Genomic DNA, 20,298 nt, shown 5'->3' on the forward strand with positions numbered 1-20,298 from the left:
TAGGATCACAGGCCTTGGTCCACACTGGTGTTCCTGGAGCTCAGGGCATGCGAGGGGCCCATGGCTTGTTCCTGTGGCTTCTGTGGGAGGCCTGCTTTGTGAACACCCTAGGGATGGGGATGCTGGGAAGTGACCCAGGTGAAGTAGTCAGAGGACACTGGACACACAGCTGTTCTTCCCTGTGCTGGGACACTCCACTCATTCCCTTCTCTCCCTGATTTAAGGAGCAGGGAAAATGCATTATTTTTTCATTAAAAATTCATTTTGGAACAGATAGCCTGCAGAGGTGTAATTAGCCACATTCTTTCTCTCCATTAGCAGTCCCTGGAGTTTGCTGGAATTTCTTGTCCTTTTTCCTCTCCATTTCCCTCTTTCCATCCTCTTTATAAGCTGGGTTGTAACACCTGCCCGCTCCCTCCGCTGACCATTGGAGCACATTCTGTTTTTGGACTGAATAACTATTTTTAAATCTGGAGAAGGAGTTATAGCAAACTCCCTCCTTCACACTGGGCTGTGGGATCACAGTCCCCTGAGCCAGCAAGAGGTTAAAGATGCCCACTCCTGCCAACAGCACAGGGGAGGCAGCTCCATGTGACACAGAGGTGGCCTGGCTAATGTCTAGGTAGAAAAGCTAGGTGGAGCTGGGCAGTTCCTGGCTGCCCCACTTACCAGCTGGGTGATCCCAAGCAAATAACTTAGCCTCTCTGAGCTTCTGTTGCCCTCACAGGGTGGTCAAGTTGGCACTGATGTCTATAAAGCACTTCGCTTGAGTTATACAGCAAGTGCCCTATAAAAGGCAGCTGCGCTTGGGATGTCAAGGGACAAGAGGGGGCTTCTGGGGGCCAAATGAACAGTAGACATGTCAGCAAGAAAGACACAGCCTGGGCTCGGTCAGAGTCAGAGCTATGTGCTTGGTGATACCCCAGGAGCCTGGGCTGGGGGCAGGGGTCAGGGAGAATCATGGTGAGGACCCCCTAAGGAGCAAGCCCCCCTCAGAGGAGGAGGAAGCTCACAGGGACTCAGCCTCCGCCCCCCAGGGCTGAGTGCCTCTCTTTTGCTGACTGTGGTGGCTTCTGCCCATAATTGCTCCTAGAGGTTATTTCTGGCACGCATGACAGCTGGATGGGAGGTGACAAAGGTGTCATCTTCAACTGACCGAGGAGAAGTATGGGGCAAATGAGGGCTCCCCAAGACCATAGAGATGGCCCAAAATGCAGCAAATAACCCCTTGGCACCCCAACTAACTCAGGGGACTTCAGGGTGGCCGGACTGTGGCTATTGCTCTGGGGAATTCCAACTACCTCACGCTCAGAAGACAGCTGTCTCCACCCTCAGCCCCCGATCCCTCTGCTCCTCTCCTGCTAGTGACACATGATGTGCAGCTGTCTCCAGCATTGTCAGAAATACCATGCTCCGTGCGAGTGAGGGCAGAAAACCTGCTGCCGAAGATCTAAACTTATCCTGGTTCCCCACAATCAGGGGCAAAGAGAAAAGGACAGCTTTGGCATAAAAGATCATCAGCACTTTGCGATGAAATAAAATCAGAATGCATGTGATTTATACCAAGGACTAGAGTTCTTAGTTCTTGGTATAAAGACAGTCACAGGTAGGTGTCCTTTGAAGAGGGCTAACAGGTAACTAACAGGGCTAATAGGGACGCGGCCACGTCACATTTCACAGAGTTGTGTCGTGTTGCGTTGACACGAAGGGAACTGGAGTGAACTCAGTTTCTAATACTGGCCTCACCCGCTTTTATTGTTATCTTGGTCCTTAGGTTCCTGGAGAAATGCAGAGAAGCAGAAACTGCCTGGCTCACCTGGTCTTTGAACTTTTGCACTGATGTTACTACAGGCCTCATGGAAGCAGGCGGCATCTTGGCTCAAGTGTAGTTCATAGAGATTTTTATGGACACATCCTGGGCTTAGTACTAATAATGGTGATGCTGAGGTTAATAATAACTACCATGCATTGGGTGCCCCTGTGCTCCAGGCCCATGCTGGGCTCTTTACACTTGTGGCTTCCCTGAAACCCTTCAGTTCCAGGAGGTATTATCATGGCCCCTGGGGCATATGAGGATGCTGTGTCCCAGAAAGGTGAAAGATGGTATTAAGCAAATGACGCTTGTTCCCACCTCCAGGGGAGGAGTCCCACTGCTTGGAGGAGAGCAAATTGCACAGCAATGCATGCCACCAGGGGCAGCATCCCAGGATGTCAACCCACTCCATGGTTTGCAAGTGTCGGGAAAGACACTCCTCACACAGGCTTTGGAGGGAACAGGGCTTTACTCACAGATAGAAGAGTCAGAGCAAGGGCAGCTTCAGTCCCCATGGACAGCGGGTCTCATCCCACAGCCGACACAGCGCCATGGTCCGCAGGCACCCCTCTTGTGCTGCAGGCAAAGGACCCCATTCCTTCTCCGATGGGAAGAGAAACAGCAGTGGGATTGGCCGGGCGCCATATGATGCACACACTTAAGCAGAACAGAGGAGCACACATTGAGTCTGGAATAGGGAAAGACGTTCCCGGCCAAGGCGGTAAATCACAGCCCAGGCTGTGAGGGCTCCTATCTCTTGGTAAGGAAGTGTTCCAGGCCCAAGGCCCGCTCTTATGCAGCTGAGCAGGGGTGGAAAGACTATGCACGAGATGGCCTTTCCCAACAGGTGGGACCCAGGTCACGTGGTGGTGGGTGGCAGGGTCAGGATTTGAACCTGGGTTTGTCTGGCACCAAAGCCCATGAGATTTCTCATTGTATGAGCACTGCACTTCTGAGGATGAGGAGGTCTTCTCCAGGCGCCTACTAGGTCTGCCCTTCCAACTTGCCACCACAACCCTAGCATAGCCAGATTCCCCAGAGAAAAGACGGGCAGGGAGGGTTGCTCCCTCCCAGGACTTCTTTAATGCAAATTCTAGGTCTCTGCAACCCTTGCCCACACTCCAATACCAAGAACAATATTCTAAATCTGGAATTCTTGTGCCCTGAAGAATCCCCATGTACAGAAATTTAAAGCAGAGAACTGAGCTCCCACAGGGAGGGAGGCCCTCCCTCCCCAACCTCTGGTTTGCATTAGGGCCATCTTCCCCTGCTGGGTGGGAAATGTGTAAAAGAAAAGCTATACAGGGGAATCTAAAGAATTTGGGAAATTATGTAAATACATAGACATGGGAAGGACCGTTCAGCCCTGGAGAAAATGAGATTGACACATGTCAATCCCTTGTAAGACTCAGAAAAAGGAGGAAAAGGGATGGAAAACCCTTCTTGCTTCAGCAAAGTGTCCTGCAATTCCATTTGAACACCAGGCCTCCGTGTGGTTGCTATGAGGCTTCCGTCATACGACCAAACTATCTTGCCTCATTTGGGGAAGGGTTATTACCAACAATTTGCAGATAGGGAGCCAGAGGTGAAAGGAAGTTCAGTAGATGATGTATGTCTGTCATGTTCATTTTAGAAGCCACGTTGGATTTAGCACTCAGATTTTCCAACTCCCTGCCTGATGCTCAGTTTCTTAGGGAAAAATTGCAGTGAATTCTCAGTTGTCGACGTCGTTAATGTGGAGGAACAGAGCATAGATAATCCGAAATGGTGAGTGATGCCCACGCCCTGCCTCCCGCTCCGGACATGTGCTCTGGAAGCTTCTTGCAGACCTCAGAATGAACGCCCCTCTCTGTGGGAGGCTGTCCCTCCTCATTCCACCCCTTCCCTACTTGAAGCCACCCCACCGCCCGCTCCATGAAGACCTAGAGGCAGCAGATTAAGGAGAAAAGGCTATATGCTCTCCCAGGTTGGGATGGAGCAGTGGAGGGAGGCAGACAATAAGGCGTTTTTATTTAAAAGCCCTCCTGGAAGGCTGAAAGCTAGCAGAACAGTAACAGTAAATGAGACAATGAATTGTGTCCACTGAAGACTTCCATATGGACGCTGATTCATTATGTTAATAAGGATGTGAAAGCCAGAGGTTGACTGTATTCTGATTTCATGGCTGGGCACTCGTGGCTCAGAAGGGGGGGACATCCAAATTTGAGGTCAGAGTCCAACTCCAAGTTCCTGACTCCAATTTGGTTGGTTTAATTACTCTCCTCTCCTAATGACTAAGGATGCTTTAGAGCCAGATGGCTTTCACGGCGGGGACCTGAGTAGAAATGCAGGCGATGCTTAAGGTGGAGACCCGGTGATGCTGGAGCCAAGAGGAGCCAGTTCCCCAGATTCATTCATCAAATATTGAGCACCTACCAAGTGTCAGGAGGTGGGATTGGCCCTGGGACGGGAAAGCGCAAAAGAATCAGACACTGACCCTGGCCTAAAGGAACTCAGGTAGGAGGGGAGACCAGGCGTGGAGACCTCTCTGTAATGCATACAGAGAGGAAAGTGAGATGGGACCTAAGGGGGCTTCACTTATTCTTGCATTCAATTAAATCATACATTCAGTCACTCGGCCACTGTCTTAAGTACTCTGGATTTAAAATAAATCAAATTGGTCTCTACCTCCAAAAGCTACCATTCAAATACTGAATCCGAGTCACCCAGGGAGCTTTTCAAAATACAGTTCCCCAGGTCCCAGCGCAGACATTCTGATTCTGAATCTCTGGAAGTGGCACCCAAGAAATCTGAAGCTGGGATTCTAGATGTTCTCCAGGTTTGAGCACTGATCTGGTGGGATAACAAGTGAAGGGAGCCCAGAGGAGGGAGAGCCAGAGATAGGGAGAAAGACTTCCTGCCCACTCCCGGGAAGCCCTCCCTGATCAGCCCGGCACCCTGGTCTGCGTGTCCTCTGACCCCAACCTCCATTGAACATCCTGTATGTGCTGCAATTTTTCTGGCTGGCTGGTGGCTTTAGTCCCCTTGGTGCCTGGGTATGTCTTACCTCTGAAGCTGAGGGCGCCATGTTCCAAGGTCATTGTGATGTGGGTTCCAGGGTCCTTGTGACACACTGTTGGCTGGCTCTGTTCAAGTGTGCGAGGTCAGGAGAGGCCCAGTTCCTCCTGGGAATGCAACTCATCTCCAAAAAGGGAAATCACCTTCCCCTGCTAATTAAGCATCCTTTAGGGCTCCACGTGAGCTCTGGTCAGAGGCTGCTTTGAAGACAGAGGGCAGGGGCCATGACCACCCTCTCCCCCGAAAACAGCATCTCTGCCAGGCAGTCGGCCTCCTTCATCTTGGTGTGTGTTCTTCATCAGCTGGGAGTCCCTCCCTCTCTAACCGCTGGTTTGCATTAGGGCCATTTTCCCTTGTTGGGTGGGAAGGATTAGAACCTTGAGCTGGCCTAGAAGGTGAAGCAGGGTAGGTTGTACCTTGGCCTCACTATCAGCACCAACAACAGAACTGAGAAGCACAGGTCTGCTTGCACACTTCTCTCTAAGCCAGTGTTATCTTTCCCACATATATTATTTTCTAACTTCAGTGAGTTTTAGGTTTGCAAATTCTGTCTAGAAGATGCTGATCAATTTTCCTTGGTGCTTTTGCCAACAATTTTGGTATGCTGCCACCAGGTGGCAGTAATGCTTTTGTTAGCAGGTACTTCCAAGCCCAGTTAATAAGATATACCTATTCACTAGAAGTCAGCCTCAGTCATAAAAATTTTCCACGCAGTATATTTTCAAAATGATAATAACTAATTATAATGACCTTAACCAATCTCGAGTATCATTAATCATAGTGATTAAGAGAGTCTTACATAAAAAAAGCAGAAATGCAAAATGGGCACCTCTCTCCCTGAGTTTTAAATGTTATTGCTTTATTGCAAATTATTGCCAGGCCTTGATTTGAGTTTGATTTCTTTATACCTTTCTTCATTTCTCTGAACTTAGAGAACGATAATAATAAAATAAAAAACTGTCACATAGCATTTATTATGCACAATGACTGTTCTAAATGCTTTATTTATAGTCACTTATTCTCATCATAACACTATGAGGTGGACGATGCTTTTATCTTCATTGTATAAATGACAAAATTGAGGTACAGAGACTGAGTCACTGGCCTGCAATCACACGGCTAGTAAGTGGCAGAGCTGGTATTTGCAGCCAGACAGGTGAGCTATGGAGTTCAGCTTCTACATGAGTGATTCTCAAAGTGTGGTGCCGAATCTGCAGCATTAGCGTCAGCTGGGAACTTGTAAGAAGTGCAGATTCTTGGGTCCCAGATCTTCTGAACCGGAAACTCGGGAGTAGGGCTCAGCAATGTGTGTTTTAAGCCCTCTAGGGGATGCTGATGTGCAGCTAACTTTGAGAACCACTGTTTTAAACCATTCTTTTAGTCACTGATGATACTCCCTCCACACCTGGGTTGATAATCATCACCCTGCAGTAACTTTCAAGTGCACATATGGCCCCCCTTCCCAATTTTACTATGCCTGCCCTCCTTGGGCCACCCGCCTCTTCCCGGGGGAGAATCATAACATGGTGAGCCTGTTACTGTTACTGTTGGGAGTGTGTCTTGTCCCTCAGGTGAACGGAGTGGAAAAGAGGTTGAGAACTTTAAGCAGAGTCAATGACCCTTCCCAGGCTTTACTGGGGGCTTGTTGCTACGAATATTCAGAGCAGTGGTATCAAAATCCCTCCTAGAAAGTATCCCCTATCTTCCAGTGGCTTTCCTATTTTACTAAAAATATTAGAGAAAATCCTTAACCCAATGATGCAGAAGGTGAAGGAGGGTGGGGAGATGTATGCCTGCAGCCAAGGCTCTGGCAACAGGAAGCTGTAGGAGGGACTAAGCCACTCAGGGTTCTCACTTCTGGCCCCCTTCTCCAGGAGAAGCATGGCTAAGCTTTCCCCCAGGTTTGCTGGTGGAGAGCTTTAACCTGCTTAGGCACACCGTGAAGGCGGGAGAGTTCCACAATCGCTCTACCTAGCAGTACTCTTCCCCGGAGACTCGGAAAGGAGCTACTGGAGAGCTGAAGGGTATCTAGCACTTCGTGGACTACATAGTTCCCCCTCCCTGCTTACCAGCTCATTGTACCTACATGGTGAGTTAGGGTGTTAATAGGTTGGTGGAGCAAAGAATGGGGGAATATGGGAGGATGAAGATGGATTTGAGAGGCCCTTGAGTTAACAATCTCCATCACTTTGAAGGACCCCAGGTACAGGTTCTATGATTTCTGGCACAGACAGCTAGTGTGGATGTATGGGGAGCAGAGAGCGAGGGGGCTTCCACGTGGAAATTTTCCTTTCAGCCCTCTGCAGGTCAACAGGCTTCTGTGCTTGTCCTTGTCTTGCTAGCAAATGTTTTAGATGTTTGTGTTTGGGGCCTTTAGTTTGCTTAGGTTTGGGGAGATACAGGGAAGTAGTGGGCATAGGGAAATGTAGTTTCCCAGAAGGAGCAGGCAGTGACTTTCCATAAACAAATTCAGCCATGGCAAAGTAGGCAGATGGCCAGTTGTTGCAGGTAGAGGTTTAGTAATGCAAAATCTCCAAGCACTCAGCAGATGCCTCCCTGTGATGTTTCTAATGATCTCTGCCTTGTTGCATTGATGCTGTATCTTTTATTATGGTGTGTTGTGCACATTACTTTGATTACTCCGCCACCCTTTCATCGTGTTTGACCTTTTTTTCATATCTTTGTTCATCATTTATTTTTAATTGTTTTATGGCATTTGATTTTAAGGTATACCTTTTGCTAACAGCTTGTGTGGATGCATATTTTTTATTCAAACTGAAATCCTTGCCTTTCACCCTCCCTGGTGGCACAGCATTGGCGTTAAGCACCCTGACTCTTGCACCAAACAGCTCTGGGTTCAAATCTCAGCTCTGATGCTTGCTTTGTGACTTCAGATATACTGATTAACCCTCCTACAGCCTCAGTTCCCTGATCTGTAAACAGTGTAATAACCACACCGACCATACAGATGGTTGTGAAGATTAAACAGTCGATATATATAAAGTGCTTAGAACAGGGCTTGGCACATTATCGATGCTTTTAAGCATTTACAACTAATAAGAGAATTTAATGCATTTATTTTCATAATTGATTTCTTTGGGTTTCTATCATTTTTATGTTTTTATTAATTCCTTGTGTTTTTTTGTATTATTTGTTTTTATTTTTCAAAATGAGTTAGAAGGAAAATGTCCTCTTCCTATAAATCTCTAATTTTTAAAGTTAAAAATAAAACAATTTATTCTGCCTCCCTCCTCAGATCTGTAAAGAAATTGAATTTGTAGCTAAAAATGTTTCCACTAAGAAAACTCCAGGCCTAGATGGCTTCACTGGTGAGTTGTACCAAAGACTGAAAAACAAAATAGTAGCAATTCTACACAAACTCTTCTAAAAAATTGGAAAGCAGGAATATATCCCTACTCATTCCGTGAGGTCCACATTACCCTAACACCAAAATCAAAGACATTACAGGACAAGAAGATTATAGACCAATATCTTTCATAAACATGGATGCAAAAATTTAAATAAAATTTTAGCAAATAGTATCCAATGATGTGTAAAAAGGATAATATATCACCACCAAGTGAAGTCTATCTCAGGAATGCAAAGCTGATTTAACATTCAAAATACATTCACTATAATTTACCATATCAACGAAGTAAAAAAAGACAAACCATATGATCATTTTAATAGATGCAGAACATCATTCAAAAAATCTGACATCCATTCCTTATAAAAACTCTCAGCAAACTAGGAATAGAAGGGAACTTCATCAACCTGATAAAGGGCAGCTACAAAAAGCCTGCAGTTAACATCATCCTGAATCATGAAAGCCTGAGAGCTTTTCCTCTAATGTTGGGAACAAAGCAAAGATGTCTGCTCTCACCACTCCTCTTCAACATTGCACTTGAGGTTCTAGCCAGTGCATAAAACAAGAAAAAGAAATAAAAGACATTCAGCCTGGAAAGGAAGAAATTAAACTGCCTTTATTCGCAGATAACATGATCATCTATGTCAGGGTTGGCCAATTTTTTGGGTAAAGGTCGAGATAGTATTTCAGTCTTTGTGTGCCATACGTTTCTGTTGCTTTAACTCTGCTATTGCAGCCATAGACAATACATGAATTATCTATGTGTGAAAGCAGCCATAGATAATACATGAGTGAATGGGTGTGGCTGTGTGTTAATAAAACGTTATTCTAATAAGCAGGTTGGAGGCCGGATTTGGCCCATGGATGGTAGTTACTGCTTCTTGGCCTACATAATAAATCCATGGAATCCACAAAAAAAGCTCCTAGGACTAATAAGTGAGGTTAGCAAAGTTGCAGGATACAAAATCAGTATAAAAAAATCCATTATATTTCTGTACACTATCAATGAACAATTGGAAGTTGAAATTTAAAAAAATAACACCTTTTACAATAGCATCCCCAAAAAGAAATATTTAGGGATAAATCTGACAAAATATATGAATAACCTATACACTGAAAACTATAAAACATTGCTGAGAGAAATTAAAGAAGACCTAAATAAATGGAGAAATATACCATGTTCATGGGTCAGAAGACTCAATAGTATTATCAATTCTCCCCAAATTGATCTATAGAATCAATGCTCATCTCCATCAAAATCACAGCTATCTTTATTGTAGAAATTGACTAAAATTCATATGGAAACGTGTTGCTAAAGTTCATGCATTCCCTTTTATTATTAAGGATCCCAGGACACGGCCCCGCTTTGCCTAACCCATTCTGCTTCCTGCCACAGTGCACGTTGAGTATTGCAGTCTGACTGGGCATGAGTTGGGAGAACATGGTGGCGGTCAGATGGTTCAGAAGATAGAGCATGTATGAGTTATTAAAGTGTATCGCTCAATCCACTCCTACCAAACATGGAGTTAGTGGAAATTATCCCGAATTTGGGCCTTTGGACTCTTATTCTTAACTTCTAATAGCTTGCTCCTCATGTGGTCAGTGGGCTGGCTGCAGCAGCAATCCCCCGGGAGCTTGTTAGAAATGCGTCATCTTGGGCCCCACCCAGGACCTTTTGAGTTAGAATCTGCATTTTAAGAAGATCTTCAGGTGACACTTATGCAAATTTAAATCTGAGTCACATGTGTGCATATTCAGGTGTATATTAATGGGAAGTTGGGAGTATACATGTCAGACATGTCTATTTACCTGCCCAGCTCTGTCCATCAGCATATCTTCACGTCTGCAATGGGGCATTTCAAGACGTTCTTCTCTCCAATAGAAGAATTTTCTCCAATGGAGCTTCTGTTGGAACTTTAACTCCTAGTTATTGTTTTATGAGAATTTTTAATTACTTTGCATGTAGTGCACTCACTTACACATACATGCATGTGCACACACATACACACCCCTTATCTAAACCAGAAGCCATTTCTTGTGATGAACTGTTTTTCTCTTCCAGGAAAGGTAATTAGTGTTTAATGTGTTTAATTAGTGGTTATTTTATATTTTTCCATGATCAAAGCAGTATACATTATTACAGGAAATTTACAAAATACCAAAAAAAGGAAAAAATTACTTATAATCCTGTTACTCAAAGATAATCACTTTTGTTTTTAGTAGGTTATGGTGGAGTTTTTTTTCTAACAAAATTATTTATAGTGGTTAATTCACTATATATTAGAGTATATGAGGTGTAGTTTTTATAATGTATAACAGAGATATATGGAGTATAATACATGGGGAGGATAGATACTGAATGCACAATTTTTATTCTGCTTTTTTCTGTTAACATTTGTATTTTTCCAGATTATTATTCATTCCTTGTAAGCATCATTTTACATGCCTCACAATATTCCATTGAGTATATAAACCATAGTTTACTTAACTATTCCCTTATTGCCTAACATTTAGAGTGCTTGCATTTTTCATTTTGGTAAGTAATGCACAATGAAAATTATTGTGCACATAGCATTTTTCTGTATGTTTTCAGTAATTTCTTCAGGATAGATTTCCAGAAGTGAGTCAGAGGCTGTGAACTTTGAATCATATTGCAAAATCTAGAGTATATCATTTAAAAATCACACTGAGAAGAAAGGCCAGAGGCTCCTAACAGGGGGCTGAAGTGGTTGTCCTTGGCAGGTGAAGAGAAAGCCCCCCATTGACAAGACGGAATGGGATGGCTTCTTTGATGAGAACGGTCAGCTGGCCAAATCACGAGACTTCATTTGTGTTAACATCCTGGAAAGGGTATGGGCCCCAAGCTACCCGTGGCCTTGCCCTGGAAGTGGGGCGCATGGGTGGGCAGGCATGGCATTAGAAGGGGCCCTTTGGGCAGGCATCCAGAGAGCCATGACCTCTCACCTCCCACCTCTACCCCAGGGTCTGCACCCGTTTGTGAGGACGGAAGCCTGGAAGTTCCTCACAGGCTACTACTCATGGCAGAGTTCCCAGGATGAGCGGCTCACAGTGGACAGCACAAGGAGGTAGAAGATTCCAGATCCTGTCAGGGGATGGTGGGTGGCTGTGCAGGTGAGAGGGGGTGCCCACCCCAGCCTGGCGGGTTCAGTCTTCCTCCTTCAAACAAACTTCTCGTTCTGAGAGACAAAACCCCGTGGCGCTCCTGTCCCAGGCCCCACACACAGGACGTGCCGGCGCCTTCCTCACCCGCCAGCTCCGTTTACCAGCTCGTACACTGCTGACACGGGCTGGATCCCGGCAGCTCCTCTTACCCTGCCCCAATCCCATCCTGTCCTTCCCTAGGGCCTGTGCACCCTGCTTGAGGTGGAGAAAATTCACACACAGGCCAGCCAGAGAATGATCCAGTGCAGCCGGGGATCTGCGGGCCAGGCTGAGGAGTCCTAAGAGCCCGCAAGAGCCCATCTGGGTTAGTTTCCAGAGGCCGCTGTAACAAAGTACCACTAACCAGGTGTCTTAAGACAGCGGAAATTTATTCTCTCAGTTCTGGAGGCCAGAAGCCCAAAAGCAAGGTACCAGCAGGGCCGTACCCACTGCAAAGCCCCTATGGGAGAATCCTTCCTCACCTCTTCGAGGTTCTGGGGGCTCCAGGCGTTCCTTGGGGTGTGGCCGCATCACTCCAGTCTCTGCCTCCATGGTCACACACCTTCTCCTCTTCTCTCTGTGTCTCTCTCCTGTGTGTCTCTTGTAAGGACGCTTGTCATCGGATTTAGGGCCCACCTGGATAATCCAGAATTATCTCATCTTGAGATCTGCAAAGACCCTTTTCCCAAATAAGTTCACATTCATAGGTTCAGGGGTTAGGGTATGAGCGTATCTTTGGGGGGTGGTCACCATTCAGCCTACTGCACCACCTAAGCACGTTCTAATGATGGGCACAAAACACTGCCTCATCCATTCCTTCCAATTCTGAGGCATAGGGGCCAGTATTATCTCCATTCTACAGAGGAGGAAACTGAGGCTTAGAGAGGGAAAGTGACATCCCCAAGGCTTGACCCTAGTTGCAGACACCCAGTTATTAAGTTGTGGAGCCGGGATTCAGGTGCTGCAGTGGGACTGCAGAGCCACGAGGTAAGCCCATCTCCCTGCTGCACTGCAGGAGCCTGTTAGAGGATGGTTAGGACTGGTACGGGCAGGGGTGAGAGGAGCATCATAGGTAGCGGGCACAGCCTAGGCAAGGGCACTGCAGAGTTCTCCCGACGTGCCAGGAGGGGAAGGCTGCCTCGTCCAGCCTCAATTCTGTTCTTTTACAGGAAGAACTACGAGGCCTTATGCCAGATGTACGAGAAGATTCAGCCCCTCCTGGAAAACCTACACCGGAACTTCATAGAGACTCGGAATAACATTGGTGAGCAGAGTGGAGTGGGCAGGGCTGGGCAGAGGGCAGGGCTGGAAGCCATCCCTGTCTCCTCCTCAGTCATGTCCAGAGAGGGTGGTTCCCAGGTTCCCGAAAGCTGCCTTGACATATGCCTGGAATTTTGCCGGCTAAACCTTGGTTAGTTCATCCACCCATCTCCACCGGGTTCCCCTAGACGCCCAGCACTGTGTATCCTGGGTGCATTGCTGTTCCTCCTGGATTATCTTCGTCTCTTCCCCACCTTGGCCTTGAACTAGGTTGGGTTTGAATTGGATGAGGAGGAGAGGCATTCCTGGCAGAGGGTACAGCCTGGTCAAAGATTTGGAGATGGGAAAAACCCCAGGCGGGGGACGGCCCAGTGGCGCAAGAGGTTAAGTGTGCACGCTACGTTTTGGCAGCCCGGGGTTCACAGGTTTGGATTCCGGAAGCGCATCGACACACTGCTTGTCAGGCCATGCTGTGGCGGCATCCCATATAAAGTGGAGGAAGATGGGCACGGATGTTAGCTCAGGGCCGATCTTCCTCACCAAAAAAAAAAACCCAGGCAGCTCGGGGTATGGTGAGGGGTAGAGTCTGGTGGGCTGATGTACCTTTCACAGCCCTGTCCCCAGGAGGTCCTACTTCTGAGGATGGGGGGAATAAACTCACCCATGGACTCCTGTGCAAGAGGTGATCTGGTGCCACCCACCTGTCCCTTGCCCCCAACCTAGCATACGACATCCAGAAACTCTATGACAAAGACCCCCTGGGCAATGTCCTTATCGACAAGAAGAAGCTGGAGAAGATCCTGCTCCTGAGTTATGTCTGCAACACCCAGGCAGGTGCGCCGTGGAGCTGAGCCTCCCTTCAGCCCCCTCGTCTCAATCCCTTCCTGGAATTCCTTCCCCGCCCAAGCCCAGGCTCTGCCCCTCCCACCCGGCCCCTCCTCACTGGCCCCCCTTCACCCCAGAGTACCAGCAGGGCTTCCATGAGATGGTGATGCTTTTCCAGCTGATGGTGGAACATGACCACGAGACCTTCTGGCTTTTCCAGTTCTTCCTGCAGAAAACGGTGAGAGCTGGGCCCGGCTCAGGGACCCTACCCCTTCCCCAAACAACCCCTTGAGGTTAAGAAGGCATTGGCAGCCCAGCCATTTCCTCCAGCCCTGCAACAGTCCTCTGGGTCCCAGAGGAGCCTAGGAGGGCAATGCCAACCCCGGTGGGGTGTGTTGTAAGGGGGTGTTGGAGTTGAGAATAGGGATGGAATGATGCTCTGGGTCCAGCTCTCACCAATCCTTGAAAGAGTGTGGCTGACCAGGCCGAGTGATGGCACGCTTTCCTGACATTCCCTTCCCAAAATGCAGCTCTGCTCCCACAAATCCTCCATGGATCCCCACAGCCTCCAGAATAGAATCCAATAACCTCAGCCAGGCATTCAAGGCCTCCATCTTCCATCTTGTCTGTCACTGCTCCCTTCACATGACCCACACTCCAGGCACACCAGGGGACTCGGTATTCCCAGAAGTAACCCACACCGTCCAGGTTGAGGGCTTTAGAAGTTGCTGCCCCCTGGAACACCCTCCCTGGAAAGCCTTTCCTCATGATCTGTGAGAGACTGTCGAGAACCCACCCTCACCCCTTTCTCCATCCCTGCAACAGTGTAGTCACTGCTCTTTCCTTGTCCTGATTGGTTCTGACCCACAGCATGTGTGTGGAGGAATAACTGGGCTCGCTGCATTGTGAGCCACACCCGAGACATCTCCGCATCCCCACCACACACACACGCAGATGCACACCCATAACAGACAGACACACTTGCACACACAGATCATATAGACACAGACGTGATGTGTGCATATATATACACACACACACACATACACAAATACCCAGACTCATACAGAGACATGGGCTGGTCCCAGAGCCAGACACACACAGGGCCTCCAGAACTGGGGAGGTGGCAAAGCCGGGCTCTCTTCTGGTGCCCTCAAGCGGAGAAGGACTTGGTTTCCCTCCCCCATCTCTTGCAGGAGCACAGCTGTGTCATCAACATCGGGGTGGGCAAGAACCTGGATGTGCTCAACAACCTGATCAACTTCCTGGACCCCATGTTTGCTGAGCACCTAAGTGAGCAGACCCCCCCTCCTGCCACCATACACCCCCCACCCAGGGCAGGCATGGGAGGGGGCCAGGGCCCAGCCTGAGGCAGTAATGCCCAATCAGGGGGAGAGGGAGCAGGAGCAGGGTCATCTGATCTTCTCTCTAGGCCCCAGGAAGAGGGTTCATCTGGATGGGGTTGGAGTCCGAACAGTTGGAAATCCACCCCCAACGGGCTCCAAGGGCAGTTGGGAAATCGACAGCCAGGCATTCTGTATTTCCCAAGTGCGTCTGCGGGCTCTGTTGTGGCCTGTGTGTTTTTGCTTTATGGTGTGTGTCGTCCCCGGTTTTCCCTGACCATGGCCTCTGGCTGGCTCCCCGCTTCTCTCCCCACAGAAGAGAAGGGTGCGGGGGCTGTGCAGTCCCTCTTCCCCTGGTTCTGCCTCTGCTTCCAGCGTGCCTTCAAGTCCTTCGACGACGTCTGGAGGCTCTGGGAGGTGAGGTGCTCCTCTGGGGACAGAAGGGATAGGCCCCACCCCTCCCACAGGCGTCGGGGAAGGTCTTTTCCTTGCTTCCCCTTCATTACTAGCTTTGGATGGAGTTCAGTAGCTTGGGGTTTATTGGGCCAGGGACCCTGCTCCTCCTTGTTGGAGGAGGCTGGAGCCTCTGTGCATCCAATCCCTCTCACTACACCGTCTCAGAGCAGGAGGTCAGTGGGGGCCTCACACCTGTGCCTGTGGAAGCCTGGCCTGCTGTCATTTCTTCTGCCGCCCTGCCCAAGCGGGCCTCACTCTGCTCTCACTTCCTCAGCTGCCCCTTCCTCAGTCTGCCCCTCCCACCGAGTGCCAGATCTTTGCTGAGCCCTCACTCCTGAAGAAGGTGGGGTCCCCAAGGGCAAGTCACACCTGCAGTCCTTGGATCACAGTCCCCAAGGCCATCAGCAGATGAACCTCTCCGGGAATACACCCACCACCCATCACTGCCCTGCTCATGGCCTCCACTGACTGCAGGATACTGCCTCATGTTCATCCCGGCTTCAGTGCCCCACGAGTCAATTCCCACTAGCCTCCCCCCTCCCCCCTGGCCCACTGGTCTCCACGCCCTAGTCCATGAGCACCCCCAAGCCTTTGGCGACACCCTTTGATTGTTGATGTCCCATCAACCATTGCTTTGCCAAAGCTCCACTCAAATGCTAGTTACCCAGTCTTTCTCTCGTCCTCTCCTTCTCTCTCTCTCTCTCTCTCCTCTCCCCTCCTCCTCCTCCTTCCCTCTACCTAATGAATTCCCTGAAGCCTTTTTCTCTGAGTACCCCCATAGCCAGCACAATGCTTAGAACCCCAGAGGTAGCTGTGAGCATTTGCCTGAGTGAATGAATGAATGAGCACGTCAGCAGCAAGGCCCAGGAGTGGCTGACCCCAGGCATGCAGCTGGTGGGTACCTCACCATCCTGAGGGTGTCTGCAATCTCAGGCCACAGGGCCTGGGCTGAGACTTGCCCGCCGCTGACAGGTACTGCTCTCAGGGAAGCCGTGCAGAAACTTCCAGGTGCTGGTGGCCTACAGCCTGCTGCAGATGGTGCGCGAGCGGGTGCTGCAGGAGAGCATGACTGGCGACGACATCCTCCTGGTGAGGGCGCCCGTGGGCCGGGCCCAGCCCCGTGAGCTCCTGGAGGCCCCCGAGACCCTCCACCCTCCCTGGCTGAGGCTCCTAGTTGGTGGGTGCTGGGCTTCGGTGCCCTTGGGCAGGAATAGTGATGAGAGTGGACATGTCCCAAGACTGCTGATGCTTTTATAGACCAGCACCTATTTAGCATATGAGGAAACTGAGGCCTTCAACAGTTCTTCACCATTAGGCTTGACAGCCTCACAGTTAACCCTTTGGCTCTAGGGTCCTCCTGGCAAAAGACCTGTAGTTTTCCAATATTTCTAAAAAGCAGCTGAAGTCTTTGTTCAAAAAAATCTTAGGTGGCCCCCAATTATAAAGCAAGTCCTTCTTGGAAGCCCCTGAGACACTCAGTGGAGCCCCAGGACTCCCCAGAGCCCACTATGCAAACTGTATTTACTGTCTCCCCAAAATATAAAGTTCCAGTGGTGAAGTTTCAGGTGCTGCACCAGGCTGGTTGGGGAGAGATCAGGTGGCCCCAGTGACTGCTGTGACTGCTGTGAGCAGCCTGCCCTTGATGTGGCAGGCTGCCGCCCGTGCCCATGGAGACCTGCTTTCTCCGCCTTCTCCTGGCACAGGCCTGCAATAACCTCATCGATCTTGATGCCGATGAGCTGATCTCTGCGGCCTGCCTGGTTTATGCTGAGCTCATCCAGAAGGATGTAAGTTGCCCTGATTATTTGTCCTCTTCTTCCTCCTCCAAGAAGCCTTCCCTGATCTCCCAAGCCCAGACCATGGCAGGCATTTTCAGCTTCAGAGACACAGTTTGTGCCACTTTTTCTGCCACCTACCCGTGGCTCTCGTGGTCTTCTCACTGTTTGCATGTGTAACTCCTGCCTCCCTGAGCAGACTATGCTTCCTGAGGACACGGCCCTCACCCCTCATTCCCTGTATCTATACCAGTGGCTCTGGGCACAGGGCTGGGCACCCAGGGGTTCAGAGAATGTCGCTGGCTGGATGAACTGAAGAATGAGGGCAACAGACTAATGTCTGTCCACCTCAATCTGCCAGAACCTTCCTCTTTCCAAGGTTCCTCAGCCATTACAGGATTTCTTTCTCTGAGGAAACTCATGAAACAGACACCCTCAATGGACAGGATGAAGGCGGTTCTTCAGTGGAGAGGTCAGGATCAAGTCCAACGGGGCATTGGGGTGAGGGTGTAGGTAATACAGCTGTGACAGAAACAGCCTTCGAGAGTCATAGTTTGTGATGGGCAGTGTGTCTCCTGCGGGGCGTGTGAGGGCAGAGGCAGGATTGTCCAGTGAGAAGAGAGGCTTGGCGGGTGAGAAGTGAGATTGTGAGAGGTAGAGAGAGGGCACACACTGAGAAGAGATTGTGCAGGTCAGCAACTCCTCCATGGCTGAGGGTTTCCAAGGCTGTGGTGGTTCCACGTCAGGAAGCAAATGGTTAAGGGTATAACCGACTTTGGGAGCCTTCCCTCCTCCTGTGGAAGACAACACTGACCCTAACAGGCTTGCTCAATCCCTGGGACTCAGGGCCTGAGAGGAGGGCCTGACCCCAGGGCTTTGCCCGCCCCCCATTGCCTCCCTTACTCCCAGCACACCAATCACACATTAGGTTGTTTTTCCAGAGCGTCCCAGCAGTCTGTGGAAGGACACACCCAAATCTCTGGCTAGCAGGCGATTCCGCTCCTGGTTTCAAAGCCTTCCTCACACCTGCACCTTCATTTCTCAGCCTGGAATGCCTCCTCAAACCAAACTACTTGTTGCAGCCTTGTTCAGTCTGTAGAGAATGCCATCTTTTCCCTGGCTGGGCAGTTCAGCATCTCTCTGGGGCAGAGGCTCGTGCCACCTGCTCTCCCCAGACTATGCCACAGCCCCGAGACCCCTGCCCTGCTGCCCATGCTCTGAGGGGTACTCTAAGGGCAGACATGAAGATTGGCCAGAAGGGGCTGAACCTAAAGAGGCGCTGGGGCTGGCCAGGTGCCCCCATAGCTTCTCCGCAAGTGTCTACAGTTGTATGCACACACACACGCACACACGCACACACAGCCCTGTCCAGTGGCTACATTGTTTTCAGAGGGGGCTCATGAATGGCAGGAGGGATCCATTGGTTTTGCTGTGGACCCTGGCCTTTGCGGGGGAGGCACCACCATCCTTCTCACTATTCAGCCAACCGCCCCTCCCTTCTGCTCCCACCCTGTCACTCTCAGTGACCATCACTCAAAAGGCACTATGTCCCCGATTAGTGTCTGGTCTCCTTCCCCTCAGGTGACAATCTCCCATCCTTGGCTAGCCCTGAGACTCTTGGCTGCTGTGTCTCTGCTGGAGAGGGGTGTTGCTGAAAAGTAGGGCCCTGTTCCCCCCACCACGGTCTTTTCTGGGCGGCGAAAGAGCCAGTGTTTGCTGGGCAGGAAGGCACATGGGTAAATTCACACACTGTGCTTCTCCTTCGGTTTATGTTCCCAAGACGGTTTATCTAAATAAGGGTTCCTGCATGGAATACACTTCTCCAAGAACAAAACTGTGTTTTCATTTTACCGAAGAACCAGAGTAAAAGACATCTTAGTGAGCTCACTGTGGCCTTGGGAAGAGAGGAGTCCGTGGAAACGTCAGATGTGCATTTCCTAATACTTCTTTTGGCCTGGTGGCATTAGTTGGCCAATGATTTTTGGTTGGGACATATACAAAATGCCAAATATCTATCCCAAAACTAAAAAACTCAAGAACTTAGAACCTTCTAGACCAATGGTTTTCAAACCTGTCTTTAAAATCATTGGAGCCTCAGTGTTACACAGTCCTTCCCAGGAGCCCAGTGGTTGAATTGGGTAGGGAGCCCCGAGTCCTCCTCTCTGTGACACCCCTCCTCAAACCTCACATCATTCCCTATGGTACCTCCAAGGAACCTTTGGCCTACTGGAAGCATGTTTGAAAACCTTTTTTGGTCTTAAAGATGAACTGGATTAAGTCTTAACACTGAATCGATCCAGGATCAGATGAATTCCAGGTGACATAGTGATGGAAGTAAAGATCTTAGAAGAACCGAACTTCTCTCAGCTCATCTGAAGCACTCCCAGCCAGCTGACTGTAGATTAGGATCTTCCCACCATGCCCCTGTGTATGTCACGGAGCCAGCACAGGCTGCTCCTCACTTAGTTTATCACTTATATCACCCAGCATTTTTTTTTTTTTCTGGTAAGGTCCAATCTGGAAATAGAACTATAAGAAGAACTGAAATCCTAGAGCCTAAGTTCCCTTTAGTGTAGGGACTGTGCTGGTCTAAATAATTTGTTAATTCAACACACATTTATTGAGTCCTTACTGTAAGCTGCCGACTGTCCTGGCACTGAGAATTCAACAGTGGATATAAGAGAGACACAATCCCTGTTTCTGTGACACTGAGTTGAGTGGGGACAGATAATCACCTTAAAGAATGTGTAATTGCAAATTTCCTTTTGTGCTCTGAAGGAAAGTGATATGGTTCTGGGAGAGAAGATAACAATTAGTAGTGGTAGCAGTGACATCAATAATGATGGTGGTGATGTCAGTGATAGTGGCTGTGATGATGGTGAGTAGGAAGAGTTGTGATATCAGTGAATGATTGTGGTAGTGATGTCAGTGAGGATAATAGTAGTAACGTCAGTGGTGGTGGTGATGGTGGTGATGGTGATGTCAGCAGTGGTGTAGGGTTGGTGGCAGAGGTGGCAATGTAAGTTTTAGTGATGATGATGGGGATGTCAATGGGGTTGGTGGTTGTCAGTGATATTGATATCAATGTTTTGGTAGAGTTGGTGGCAGAGGTGTGATGTGGTATGATGGTGGTGGAAGCAACTGGGATGTCAGTGAAGTTGATGGTTGTCAGCGATGTTGTTGGTGTCAATGGTATGGTAGGCTTGGCGGCAGAGGTGTGATGTCATTGATGATGGTGGA

The 20,298-nt window shown here is 49.1% G+C and overlaps 1 protein-coding gene across 2 annotated transcripts; it reads left to right on the forward strand.

Moving 5' to 3' along the window:
- Window positions 1–5,094: 5,094 nt before the first annotated feature.
- On the forward strand, window positions 5,095–17,470 carry TBC1D21 (TBC1 domain family member 21). Of its 2 annotated transcripts, XM_004421788.3 has the most exons (11): window positions 5,095–5,154; window positions 10,980–11,087; window positions 11,220–11,323; window positions 12,569–12,663; window positions 13,383–13,493; window positions 13,622–13,722; window positions 14,681–14,777; window positions 15,144–15,244; window positions 16,256–16,372; window positions 16,987–17,070; window positions 17,438–17,470. In XM_004421788.3, the coding sequence occupies exons 1-11, from the start codon at window positions 5,095–5,097 to the stop codon at window positions 17,468–17,470; spliced, it is 1,011 nt and encodes a 336-aa protein (XP_004421845.1). The 2 variants fall into 2 exon arrangements, with proteins under 2 accessions (XP_004421845.1, XP_087285263.1); XM_087429137.1 differs by lacking the exon at window positions 10,980–11,087.
- The last annotated feature ends 2,828 nt before the right edge of the window (window positions 17,471–20,298 follow it).

This window comes from Ceratotherium simum, chromosome 3, assembly GCF_057802395.1.
Source record: "Ceratotherium simum simum isolate JZ-2026a chromosome 3, ASM5780239v1, whole genome shotgun sequence".
NCBI lineage: Eukaryota > Metazoa > Chordata > Mammalia > Perissodactyla > Rhinocerotidae > Ceratotherium > Ceratotherium simum.

What these genes read in the sequence shown, in the direction of transcription:
- TBC1D21 (XM_004421788.3), top strand. Translation starts at nt 5,095, where the DNA reads ATGACCACCCTCTCCCCCGAAAACAGCATCTCTGCCAGGCAGTCGGCC. An exon ending in AGTCGGCCTCCTTCATCTTG is followed by an intron (nt 5,155 to 10,979) that starts GTGTGTGTTCTT and finishes TGTCCTTGGCAG; the next exon opens with GTGAAGAGAAAGCCCCCCAT. An exon ending in AGTTCTTCCTGCAGAAAACG is followed by an intron (nt 13,723 to 14,680) that starts GTGAGAGCTGGG and finishes CATCTCTTGCAG; the next exon opens with GAGCACAGCTGTGTCATCAA.